This window comes from Natrix helvetica (genome assembly GCF_964273705.1).
Source record: "Natrix helvetica genome assembly, chromosome: 1".
Lineage (NCBI taxonomy): Eukaryota > Metazoa > Chordata > Lepidosauria > Squamata > Natricidae > Natrix > Natrix helvetica.
This window is the reverse complement of record NC_138548.1, coordinates 328795603-328807810: the sequence shown is the minus strand read 5'-3', so window position 1 is coordinate 328807810 and position 12208 is coordinate 328795603. Positions and strand designations below refer to the sequence as shown.

General features: G+C 44.9%; 1 protein-coding gene across 5 annotated transcripts in view; it reads left to right on the top strand.

The window, feature by feature from the left end:
• Positions 1-11046, top strand: part of MITF (melanocyte inducing transcription factor) — a 197848-nt gene extending 186802 nt beyond the window's left edge. For all 5 annotated transcript variants that reach the window (XM_081934600.1, XM_081934602.1, XM_081934599.1 and 2 more), the window contains one exon: positions 6443-11046. In XM_081934600.1, coding sequence (XP_081790726.1) covers positions 6443-6850 — 408 coding nt within the window. In that variant the 3' untranslated portion in view covers positions 6851-11046. The remainder of the gene's footprint in view (positions 1-6442) is intronic.
• The last annotated feature ends 1162 nt before the right edge of the window (positions 11047-12208 follow it).

Below are 12208 nucleotides of genomic sequence, written 5' to 3'. Positions count from 1 at the left end.
CATTTTATCATAGATTCCACTTTTACCTGATCCATAAACCTATAGTTCTCAGGTGCACCTGTGCCTGCCATACCCTTCAACCTGCAAAATTCAAGGTGCTTAATTGATCCTCGGCCACAGAACTGATGATGCATATGAAAGCAGGGCCATGCCAGAAACAGGATTCCATTCCCTCATGGTTATAGATACAGGTCATCTTTGACTTATAACCAAAATGTTTGTTGCTAAGCAAGACAATTAAGTGAGTTGCACCCGATTTTAATTCTTTTGCTGTGTTTGATAAGCAAATCAGTGCAGCGGTTAAATGAATCATTAGTCATTAAGGATTTCCCATTTGACTTTGCTTGTTGGAAACTGGCTGGGAAGGTCGCAAATGGAAATCATGGGACCCTGGGACATTGCTGCCATCATAAGTACATGCCAGCCTCCATACTTTGATCAAATGAACTTGAGGATGCTCATAAGATGTGAGAATCAGCCATAAGCTGCTTTTTTTTAGTGGTACTGCCACTTTGTGCTTAAGGAATGGTTGTAAGTTGGGACTACCTATATATTCTTTATGTTCTAAGCCCGTGATGGCGAACCTATGGCACGCGTGCCACAAGTGGCACGCGGAGCCTTTTGTCAGGGCACGCGAGGTGCTGCCCTGTCAGCTGGCCAGCGCGCATGCACGCGCTGGCCAGCTGAGTTCACCTTTTTAAAAGCTATTTTTCGCCTTCCCCAGGCTCCTATAAAGCCTCTGGAGCCTGGGGAGGGAGAAAAGAGCCTCCCCTGCCCCCCCCCAGAGGCTTCAGGGAACGTCCCGAGGCTGGGGGCGCGTTGCATTATGGGTGCGGCATGCCCGCACACGACCCCCCCCCGCGCTCCCCCCACTTGTGGCACGCGAGCCAAAAAAGGTTCGCCATCGCTGTTCTAGGCCATGGGTGTCAGACTCGATCACATCATGTGACGTATCGCGATGTATCATGACATTTTTGGGGCTTTATTTATTTATTTATTTAAACTTATTAGTCGCCCCCTCTCCCCACAGGGACTCGGGGCGACGTACACAAGCAACAGTCAGCACAGTGTCATACAGAGGAGGTAAAAAATAAATAAATAATTACAATACTGAAAAAGGTTAAAACCCCAATAACATTAATAGTTTAAAAACTAAAATTAACAATTAAAAATGACCTAGGGGTGGAAAAGTTGTCGAGTTATGCCAGGCCGGCTAGCCGAAACAGGTGGGTCTTCAGTTTACTGCGGAAGGAGCGGAGATCGGTTGTTGTTCTAATGTCTGGGGGGAGGTCGTTCCAAAGGGTAGGGCCCGCCACAGAGAAGGACCTACTCCTGGGCACCGCCCTCTGACAATCTCTAGAGGACGGCACCCGGAGGAGACCCTCTCTGTGTGAGCGAATGGGTCGCAGGGATGTATGGGGCAGGACACGATCCCGCAGGTAACTAGGCCCTATGCCATGGAGCGCTTTGAAGATGGTAACTAACACCTTGAAGCGCACCCGGTAGGCCACAGGAAGCCAGTGCAGCTCGCGCAGTAGCGGTGTTATATGGGAGAACCTCGATCTCCCCATAATTACCCGCGCGGCTGCATTCTGGACCAACTGCAGTCTCCGGGTGCACCTCAAGGAGAGCCCCATGTAGAGAGCATTACAGTAGTCCAGGCGAGACGTCACCAGCGCGTGAGTGACTGTGTGCAGGGCCTCCCGGTCCAAAAGGGGTCGCAATTGGCGCACCAGGCGAACCTGGTGGAACGTCCCCTCGCCACGGCTGCCACATGATCTTCCATAGCCAGCCGGGCATCAAGGAGGATGCCCAAATTGCGTGCCCGTTCCACCGGGGCTAATTGTTCATCCCCGATGGCCAGCGAAGGAATGTGCTGGTTGTACCGGGGGGCCGGAAGCCACAGCCACTCTGTCTTGGAGGGGTTGAGCCTGAGCCTGTTGTCACCCATCCAGACCCGCACGGCTTCCAGACAACGGGACATCACTTCAACAGCCTCGTTGGGGTGGTTTGGGGTGGAAATATACAGCTGAGTGTCATCAGCGTACAGATGATATCTCACCCCAAAACCACGGATGATCTCGCCCAGCGGTTTCATATATGTGTTGAACAGGAGAGGCGAGAGGATCGACCCCTGTGGGACCCCACAAGTAAGGGGCCTCGGGGTCGACCTCTGCTCCCCTGTCAACACACATTGCGTCCGGCCAGAGAGGTAGGAGCGTAACCACCGCAATACGGTGCCCCCGATCCCCAACCCCTCCAGACGGCGCAATAGGATACCATGGTCGATGGTATCGAAAGCCGCCGAGAGGTCTAATAGGACAAGGATGGAGGAAAAACCCCCATCCTTTGCCCTCCAGAGATCATCCACCAACGCGACCAAGGCCGTCTCCGTGCTGTGACCGGGCCGGAAGCCGGACTGGCGCGGGTCTAGATAATCATCTTCCTCCAGGTGACGCGGGAACTGCTGAGCCACCACACTCTCAACAACCTTCGCTAAAAAAGGAAGGTTGGAGACAGGACGATAATTTGCTAGCTCCATTGGGTCCAGAGAAGGCTTCTTGAGCAGGGGTCTCACCACCGCCTCTTTCGAGGCAGTTGGTAAAAGGCCCCCACCCAATGAAGCGTTCACCAGTCCCAGTAGCCAGCCTCGTAAACCCTCCCAGGAAGCCAGTACCAACCAGGAGGGGCACAGGTCCAATAAACATGTGGTGGCTTGCAGTCGCCCGCGCAACCTGTCCAAATCTTCGGTGACAACAGGGTCAAACTCCTCCCAGCGTGGAATTTCAAGACTAGCCTCGGACGCCCCCTCTGGAGCACTGGAGTGGGTCCACCCCCTCCGGATCTGATCAATTTTGTCCTGCAGGTATTCCCCAAACTCCTCTGCCCTGCCCTGCAATGGGGGGTCCCGCTGTCCCTGCGACAGCAGGGAGCGGGTCACCCGAAACAGGGCGGCAGGGCGGTTCTCTGCGGACGCTATAAGGGTGGCACAATATTGACATTTGGCCACCCTTATTGCCACAAGGTAGGTCCTTAAGTAGGCTCTTACCTGTGTTCGATCGGATTCGGAGCGGGAGGATCTCCACTTGTTCTCTAGGCGTCTCCTGTGGCGTTTCATCGCCCTTAGCTCCCCGTTAAACCAGGGGGCCCGGGTCGATCGTTGCCATCGGAGAGGCCGCAAAGGCGCAACCCGGTCCAAGGCTCCGGCGGCCGCACTGTTCCACGCGGCCACCAGGTCCTCTGCCCGGGAGCGGGACAGGTCTGCAGGAGGTGGCCCAAGCTCCGCCTGGAACCTATCTGGTTCCATCAGACGCCTGGGGCGGAACCATCTGGGACCATCTGGTTCCGCCTCCCCGCGGCAGGGAGTAGCGCCAGGGAAGTCCAGTTGGAGAAGTGAGTGATCTGACCATGACAGGGGCGTGATGACTAAATTCCCTCTTCCCAGATCACTCGTCCACTGGTCGGAGACAAACACAAGATCCAGTATGTGGCCTCTTTCATGTGTGGGGTCCTGAACTACTTGAGTCAGATCCATGGCTGTCATGGAAGCCATGAATTCCCGGGCTGCCTCGGATGCCTCTCCCATCGACGGCAGATTGAAATCCCCCATCACTAATAACTTGGGGGTCTCAACCGCCATCTCCGCGATCAGCTCGAGGAGTCCGGGCAGGGCCGTTGATGTATGGTGGGGAGCCAGGTATACTATCAACAGACCCAACTGACTCCCTGGGCCCCATTTCACGCCCAGAGACTCACAACCAGATGTCTGCGACACAATGAATTCTCTTGGAGCCAAATCTTCCTGGATGATTATCGCTACCCCACCGCCCCTACCCTGGGCCTGTGGCTGATGGAATACCCGGTAACCTGGAGGGCACATTTCCCCGAGGGGCAACCCCCCCCTCCGGGCCCAACCAGGTTTCCGTTATTCCTGCGAGGTCCGGCTCCCCCTCTGAGATCAAGTCCCTGATGAGGGGGGCCTTGTTAACCACGGACCTCGCGTTACATAACATCAGCCTAAGGCCCAGGCTCTGCCGATCCTGTCCACCTAGACTGCGGGGGGTTGGTACAAGCGACCGGGCTTGTCCAACAGCCCCGGTCTCCCAACCGACCATGCGTTCTTCTGGTGTCCTCGCGCCCGCCCCTCCCTACGACCGTCGCTATCGGAATCCCCCCTATAGGAATGCTGTATCCTCTCGCCTCCCCCACTCCGCTCCCCTCCGTCCTGATCCCACCTGTTGACCTGGCTGTATCCATACCCCCAGGTTGAATAACCCTCCCCCCCTCCCTGGAACCCCTTAAAAATTTTAAAAAACATTTTGCTAAAAAACCCCTAATCCCCCGCTTCCTCCACCTCTCTGGGTTAATAAACCCTTCATCGAGGAGCCGGGGTGGGTGTGGCCTGCACATTACGCATCTGGCCTGCGGGCCGTTGGTATGACACCCCTGTTCTAGGCTTATTTGTCATACTTGTGGCAACAGATACTTTAAATGTTACTTGATAAGGGACTTGAGGCAAAATCCTAGTATGCTTGGATGTTTTAGTGACACTTTACTTACAAATTAGATGACGTGTTACTTTTCAGTGCCCTAAAAGGAATAGAAATCCCACCTATCTTCCCCCTCAATCAAATCCTAAGGCTTGAATTTGATATAAAATTCTAGATTTCTTTAAGAATGTTGTTGGAGAATGTAGCAGCAAAATAGTTTATTTCAAAGTTACAAAATGAATGTAATTTATTTGTTAGGGAAAAGGAAGAAAGCATTTTATAATAAAAGAGGGTTATTTGCTTAAGTATAATACCTAGGAATACATTTGGTTATCAAGAACTTTTTTCTTTACCATACGAGGGCAAATATATTTTGCTATTAGCATTTTAGTTATTCCAGTTTAAGTGATCCCCTTTCTCTTTTCTATCCATTCTTAGAAAATCTGAATAATCAGCCCTCTTTTTAACAAAAAGCCATGATCATGGGAACAATTAGTTTATAAGACTGATTTCATGTAACAATAAGATACCTTTACTATTTGGCCTTTCCTTTTAGGCCACTGAAAACATAAGATCATGGCTTACAGCAGGCATGTCCAACCCATGGCCCACAGTCGCATGCAGCTCTGGACCGCTAATAATGTGGCCTCACAAAATCGTAAACTTTTCACTAGCTTATATATATGTGACCCAAGACAATTCCTCTTCACTCTATGAGGTCCAGGCAAACCCAAAGATTGGACACCCATATTTTAGAACCATGATGGTGAACCTATGGCACACATGCCACAGGTGGCACACGGAGCCCTCTCTGCGGGCACACAAGCTGTTGTCCAGCACGCGCGCCTCCCTCCAGCCAGCTGATTTTCGTGTTTGTCCTGCAGGCAGGAGAAGCGCACACATACATTTCTCCTCACTTTCTGCAGCTCGTGTCTTCCCAGATCTCTGGAGATCCCCCCCCCCACAGCACTGTTTTGAGTTGCAAGGCTTTCCCCCCTCTCAGCACTGTTTTGAGATGGGAGGCTTTCCCCCCCCTCCCCAGCGCTGTTTTGGGATGGAAGGCTTTCCCTCCCCCCAGCACTAAAAGGGGGGTTGTGCACGCATGCGTTGGGTGAGCATAGGGGTCACTAATGCATGCAGTGGGGTGAGGGGGGGTCACATGCAGATGTGCAGGGAGTGGGGCACATGGGATGGGCATTGCATTATGGGTGTGGGCACACATGTGCATGCGACAGCGTGTACGTGCTTTCGGCACCCGGGGAGAAAAAGGTTAGCCACCACTGTTTTCAAGTAACAGTTACCATGGACACACTTCTTTTATCCTAGGGGTCCCCAAACCTGGTCCATTGGGAACCGGGCTGTGCAAGCATCAAGCAAGCACACGAAGCTCCATTGATGCATGTGCAGGATTAGGTTTCACCCACAAAACCATCTTCTCCCCCCCAACTACCACCACTGTTGCCACTCCGCGAGCCGGAAAGATTTGGGATCGTCACTGTATCCCACTTGCTAGGAACAGTATTAAGAGCAATTTTTTAATCACACAGAAACATTAAAGAGAGCATAGTGAACACGCTGGCTCCACTTTGAGACTCAGTGAAGAGAGGAAATTGCATGGAAGATATACCGATCTTCTGCTTATTCTCAAACAGACACTAAAAGCTTCGTATATTGTAATTTCTTAATGTCGGCACTATGATGGCAAAGTAATAATTACCTTCTTTTCTTCCTTGTGTACTCTGCTGTATTTTCCATTTTGACCACTGCCCTTTTTCCATAGCCTGCATTTAGAAAGACACCTGTATCGGATGACCAATATAATTAGTTATAAGAGGGTTTGGAATAGAAGGCTTGCCTGCTCTTAAGAATTTAAATGTTGAATTCTGAAGTTGCCGGGGTTTTTTTGAAACCTTTCCAATGCATTTCTTGTTTTTCATGCCTCTTCATAACAGGAGCTTGAGATGCAGGCTCGAGCTCACGGACTTTCCATCATGCCAGCCACGGGCCTTTGCTCTCCAGAAATGGTAAACCGGCTGATCAAACAAGAGCCCGTGCATGACAACTGCAGCCAGGAAATCCTGCAGCAACACCACCCTGCGCTTTCTTCCACGACTACTCTCGACCTTACCGACGGCACCATCACTTTCAACGGTGGCCTGGCAAACGTGAGAGAGTCGGCCACAAGCACTTACGCCGTCCCTACCAAAATGGGTTCTAAACTGGAAGATATGTTGATGGATGACACCCTGTCTCCCGTCGGAGTTACTGATCCACTCCTATCGTCGGTCTCTCCCGGAGCTTCAAAAACAAGTAGCCGGAGTAGCAGTGTAAGCATGGAAGACACTGATCATGCTTGTTAGATAGGCCTCTCACAAACTTCTTCATTTTTCCTGATCAGTAGATTAAAGTAACTTTTCTTCTCCCTTCCCCCCCCCCTAATATTTGAATATATAAGTCTACGGATAGCTCAGCGTATATGTGACTTTTTTAATGTTTGAAAAGACTTGTATATTGTTTTATAACTGCAGTGCTTCCAAAGTGTAGTACTGTATCTGTGAACTAGGATCATCAAGGAACTCCAAATGATTTCATCTCTGCTCAGAAGCAATAGACCTCTACAGATCAGCAAAATGTACTAAAGAGGAAACTTCAGTATAACTAAGTGAAGTGACTTTGAAGTGAAACGAAGAAGAATGTATAGAAACCAAAAAGAAAATTAGCTTTGTATAAACTATTTTTCTGTTGACTTAATAGTGCCTCCTTTAAAAAAAAGTATACAGCATCTATTAATTCCTATAATCGTTCCCACGGCGATAGATACTTTGCATGTATCAACAGGTTACCTGTACAGAAACTAACTGATTTTAAGTACAGTTCAAGCTAGATTTAATGCAAAGATTCAGTGATATTTAACTTCCTAGTGTTATCCATTAAGCGAGCACCCTTCAAAATTATGTCTCGCCTTTTCAAAAAGCATTACTTTTAAATAATCATGAGGAAATTATTTTTAAAAAAATATTATTCAGGACTTCATAATACAAACTTAGTATTTTTCTCTCAACAGGGCATAAAACATTATTTCAACTTTTTTTTAAAAAAATGTGGTACAAACGCCTAATTTAAATGAAATTTTCAATTTTTTATTCAACATTTCATTCTGAATACATTTTTACAAGAAAATGCCTCTAGCCATTGCATCAAGTTTTTGACAGTTAAATTTCACTGAAAGAAAGCTAGTTTAGTGTAGTGGTTAAAGCACCGGACTAGAAACTGGGAGACCATGAGTTCTAGTCCTGCCTTAGGTACAAAGCCAAATTGGTGACCTTGGGCCAATTATTCTCTCTTAGCCCTAGGAAACAGACAAGGGCAAATCACTTCCAAAATCTTGCCAAGAAAATTCCAGGTAGTTGCCGGGAATCAAAAACTGACTGGAAGGCACACCCACTGAATGGATTGTTTTACTTTTTTTAAATGCACATTTCAGTATAAGCTTTGATGCAGGTACCTGTCTTTTCACGAGTGGATTTGTGGCTATTTTGTATATTACAGTCTTCTTTGAAAGGAATGTTCTGACACAGACAGTTTAAATAGTAACACGGATTTAATCTAGTTAACAAAACAGTATAAAACAAAAAGTTTGGGGAATGGGGGAAATCCCAACATGCTCTTTTTTTTTTTTAATGAGAGTAATATTGTTGAAAATAAGGTTGCTATGTTCTTTCATACCGTATTACACTTTTCAGCCATCGTGCTGGAAAAAAAAACGACTGTATCTTCAGGTGACTGTGTTTTGAGCCCAACAATGTTAGATTCAACCATGCAACAGTGTTGTTGTGAGAGCATGTTCTGTGCATTATCTACTCTGGTGTAGGCCTATGCAATAACAGTAGTGGCGCCTGTACCCTAACCCTAACCTTGCCTAATTATTTTATACAGAGGTTGTATAATCTAACCAGTTGAGCAAGAGATAAGCTTCCACCATAGCATGGAATCCTATCTCCTGGAGAATGAAGTGCCTTAAATTTAGCTGTAATCCTTATGAACTGTGATTGAAGTGTGATGTAGGAGAAATTATGGGGAGAAGGGAAGGAATCATACAGGGGTAGTTGTTGGGCTTAGGTCACGAAACAAAGAGTTTCTGATCTTCCCACAGTCTTTGCGTTTCCTAAGTTTTTTTTTTTTTAACTCCAGTGTCTGGATCTGCTTTGCTTACATATTCAGGAAGTCTGGGCCACTGGTCAAAGATAAGCCTTCAGAATGCTAGTGAGAAAGGCTGATCAGGTTGTGGTAAAATAAAGCTCCGCAATCATGAGGTGCCATGCACTTTTTTGCTTTACGAAACCTCCTTGAAACCACTCAGGCCAAATTGTGCTGCTCTCTAAGCCGAGTTGCACAGTGGAAATGGGGCCTGGTCCTGTTTTCAGCTTTGCTGATCTCTTAAGAGGCAGAGAAGATGACTTGAAGTAAAGACCTTTTCTTTTAACCTCAATGTATTTTTTGAGCTCATCAATGACTCAGTTTGCTGCAAACTGGCTACCTGAACGCTGATAAATATTTAAGAATATTTGTATCCATAAGATAGGCGTAGAAATTTGAATGCTTTTATTGCTAAGAAACTTTAATCAGCTCAGTATTTTTTGCAAGTTAGTTGTATTGTTGCAAAGCAATATAATCTGGGAATGAGTATTCAGCCCATGCACAGCAGAAACCTCAAGTTCAGTAGACGATAAACAGACTATTGTCGCCATTGATCTACTTTCTCCAAACTGATGCCCACCACAGATGTTCCTAGACAGTATTTGGAGGGAGAAGGTTGCATGAAACTTGCCATGTACTATCTAACTGTAGTTAGCATTTTGTTGTGGACTGAATTCTTGATATTTTTCTTTTTATCATTATTTTTTTAAGTATCTCTGACATTGGGAAAGAATGCTGTTCAAAGCCTAACCAAGCAGGCCATAGCTTGATCCTAAGTGATGCCAATGTCTTGTATTATAAGGTATTTCCCCTCCTCCTTTTTTTAAGTGAATAGAGAGTTGGATCTGGGCATGCTTTGCAGGAGTCAGCTTTCTTGATACGACATTTTTCTCTCCTTTTAACTTCAATGCAAACAGTGTAGATTATGCATATTGAACTTTACATATTTGCTTCTTTTTGCACAACCCATTTCATTTAATGTAATTGTCGGAATGTCCATCCTGCCGATCCAATGAAGGTCTAAGGCTGTTTTCAGTGCACACAAGAGTGGTGATTAAGGTGGGGGCCGGGACAAGAGGGATTGATCTACTCTCTGAATTCTGTGGGGGTTTTTTAATTATTATTATCAGGCATTACTTTTATGGGCTTTCAAATCTGCCTTTGCATACATAAGGACGAGGAATATCCTTATTTCTTCTGGATGGAGAAAACAGAACCTAAGATTTTTAATAACAGAAATTCTGCTCCGGTGTCAAATTCTGTGGCTGCAACGTAACATATATGTAGCCTCCTGTTTTTTTAAAAAACAAAAACCCAACAACAACATTCTGCTGGATTCTGTTTTGTAGTATTTTGAATCAAGAAGCAGGCCCTTAGACCTAAATAAAATGTAACGGTGCCCTGTCACTGAATTTAGAGCATCTCACACCTTAGTGGAAATGCAATCTTATCATCTTAGATCCCCTTAGTTGAAATTTTTGCATTCCACGATTCCTGTTGTATGCTGTTTAGAATACAGAGCTTTTCCTCTTTTTGCAGTCTGCAACATGACGTACAGTATTTGCCTTTTTCTCACTAGCTATTCACTATTTTTCTTTGGGTTTTCCCTGTAATGGGCTTATCTTGGAATTTTCATATTGTCCACTTATAGTCCATGCAAATCAAATCTAGAAGACTGGTGCCAAACCTGCCAGTATAACACATGGCCCCAAAGGATTTGGAGGGGGGGAAGCGGGTTCCATCATCATCACCTAGAACCCAAATCCACAATCTGATTAGGCTTTCAGTGTGTGTTGCATTTTTAAAAGAGAGATGCCAGGGCCCTCGGATACGTGGTAGAGAATTAAACTCTACTGAATCTCAAAGTACAAGGATTGCATGAACCCAGATGAGAAAAATAAAAGAGAATCCTGAAGTGGCTGTTCGGACATGGAGTTCAATTTCATTTTTGCCAAAATCACAAAGACTTGTTAGTGCCATGAGCAGCTTCCTTACTATTTTGAAACAGTTATAAAAAGCAATACTAACTCTTTTGCCTATAAAGCCTTTGGGAGAAAAGAAACAAACAACAAAGCACAAAATAATGCACTTATCACATGGTTGGACACAAAATGCACTGGCGGAAAAAAAGAAATAGATGGTAGAAAAGGCCTCTGTATCTTGAAAAAGTGATATGAATTACTGCCTCTAGTTCTGGATGTTTAGTACCATAATGTTAATCTTTTCATCTGCTGTTGGCCGCAGCAAAAAGTTGTGTATGATCCATCGCACTGTAAATTATGGGTCAAATGTATGTAAGCCAATTAAATAATTTGAACTGTTCCTAATAGATGAATTAAAGTGTTTTTTTTTAATGTAATGATTTCATAATTCATGTAGAGCGTGATAGAATGATCTGTTTTAAACCAGAGAATGACTTCTGATGTTAACTTGTGAATATGAATAACAAAGAATACCTTGGATTGTAGAACTTTGCTTCATATGAACTATTCCTGCCTGCCTGCCTGTCATCTAGTGGGCTTGACGTGACACTACAATGTATTGATTTTGCATAATTTGCAGATAGTGAGACCATCATCTTTCATTTTTTTCCAGCAGCATAGGCAAATACCTAATAAACTCTTTACAAATAACTTTAACATTATTGTTAAAAAGCATACTGCTTTCATAAATCGTGGCAATCAGATGAAATCAGAGATGATATAATCTCTGCACTATTTTTTTTTAAAAAAACCTGCATAACATCTTCCTGGTTGAAGCCAAATTCACATTTTTTTCTGCTTTGCGCAATGTTTAGCCTTCAGAAATACTCATTGTTTTTACAGGAACAGCTAAATAACTGGCAGAGCTGGTATACATCTTAAAATTCAGTTACCACTTAAACAAACCGAAACTCAGAATACACAAGTGACTAAATATCCCAAACTGTCTGATAATAAACTGTACCAGAATCTTTAGTTGTTTCACCAGTCATTGGAAGTAAACATTCTTGGAGTAAGAACACTTCTTGAACCAAAATATTTAATAAAATGGACTTATTTCTTTTCACATTAAGCCCAAGATCCGTCCTATAAATTATGATATTCTGCTTTTAAGGTTTTATTAAAAATATGGTATCCAGTTGAGACTAATCCTATTTCAGAATTACAAACCATATGCTCTCTTAACAATGAAGTTTGGAATGGAACTAAAGTTCTTAATATCATCTAATGTGACCAAAGAATAGTCCTTTGATGGTCTTTCAATTTCAAATCCATATGAAGGAAGATTTAAGATCTCAAAGTTGCCCATCAACTTCTAGCCCTTAACATATAGGTTTAGCAGGCACGCAGGTTGCCTAAACTCTGCTTTCTCCCCTTACTAAGAGGTACATGATATTTCTGTTTCACTTGCAGTCATGATGTCTATAGGTGCATTAAAATAACATAGGCAAAGTTGTATCCATCTTAGTGCACTCTCTATGGTCCATATCAAAGTGTAACATATGGACAAATTACAGAATAAGAAACATAAAAAAGAAA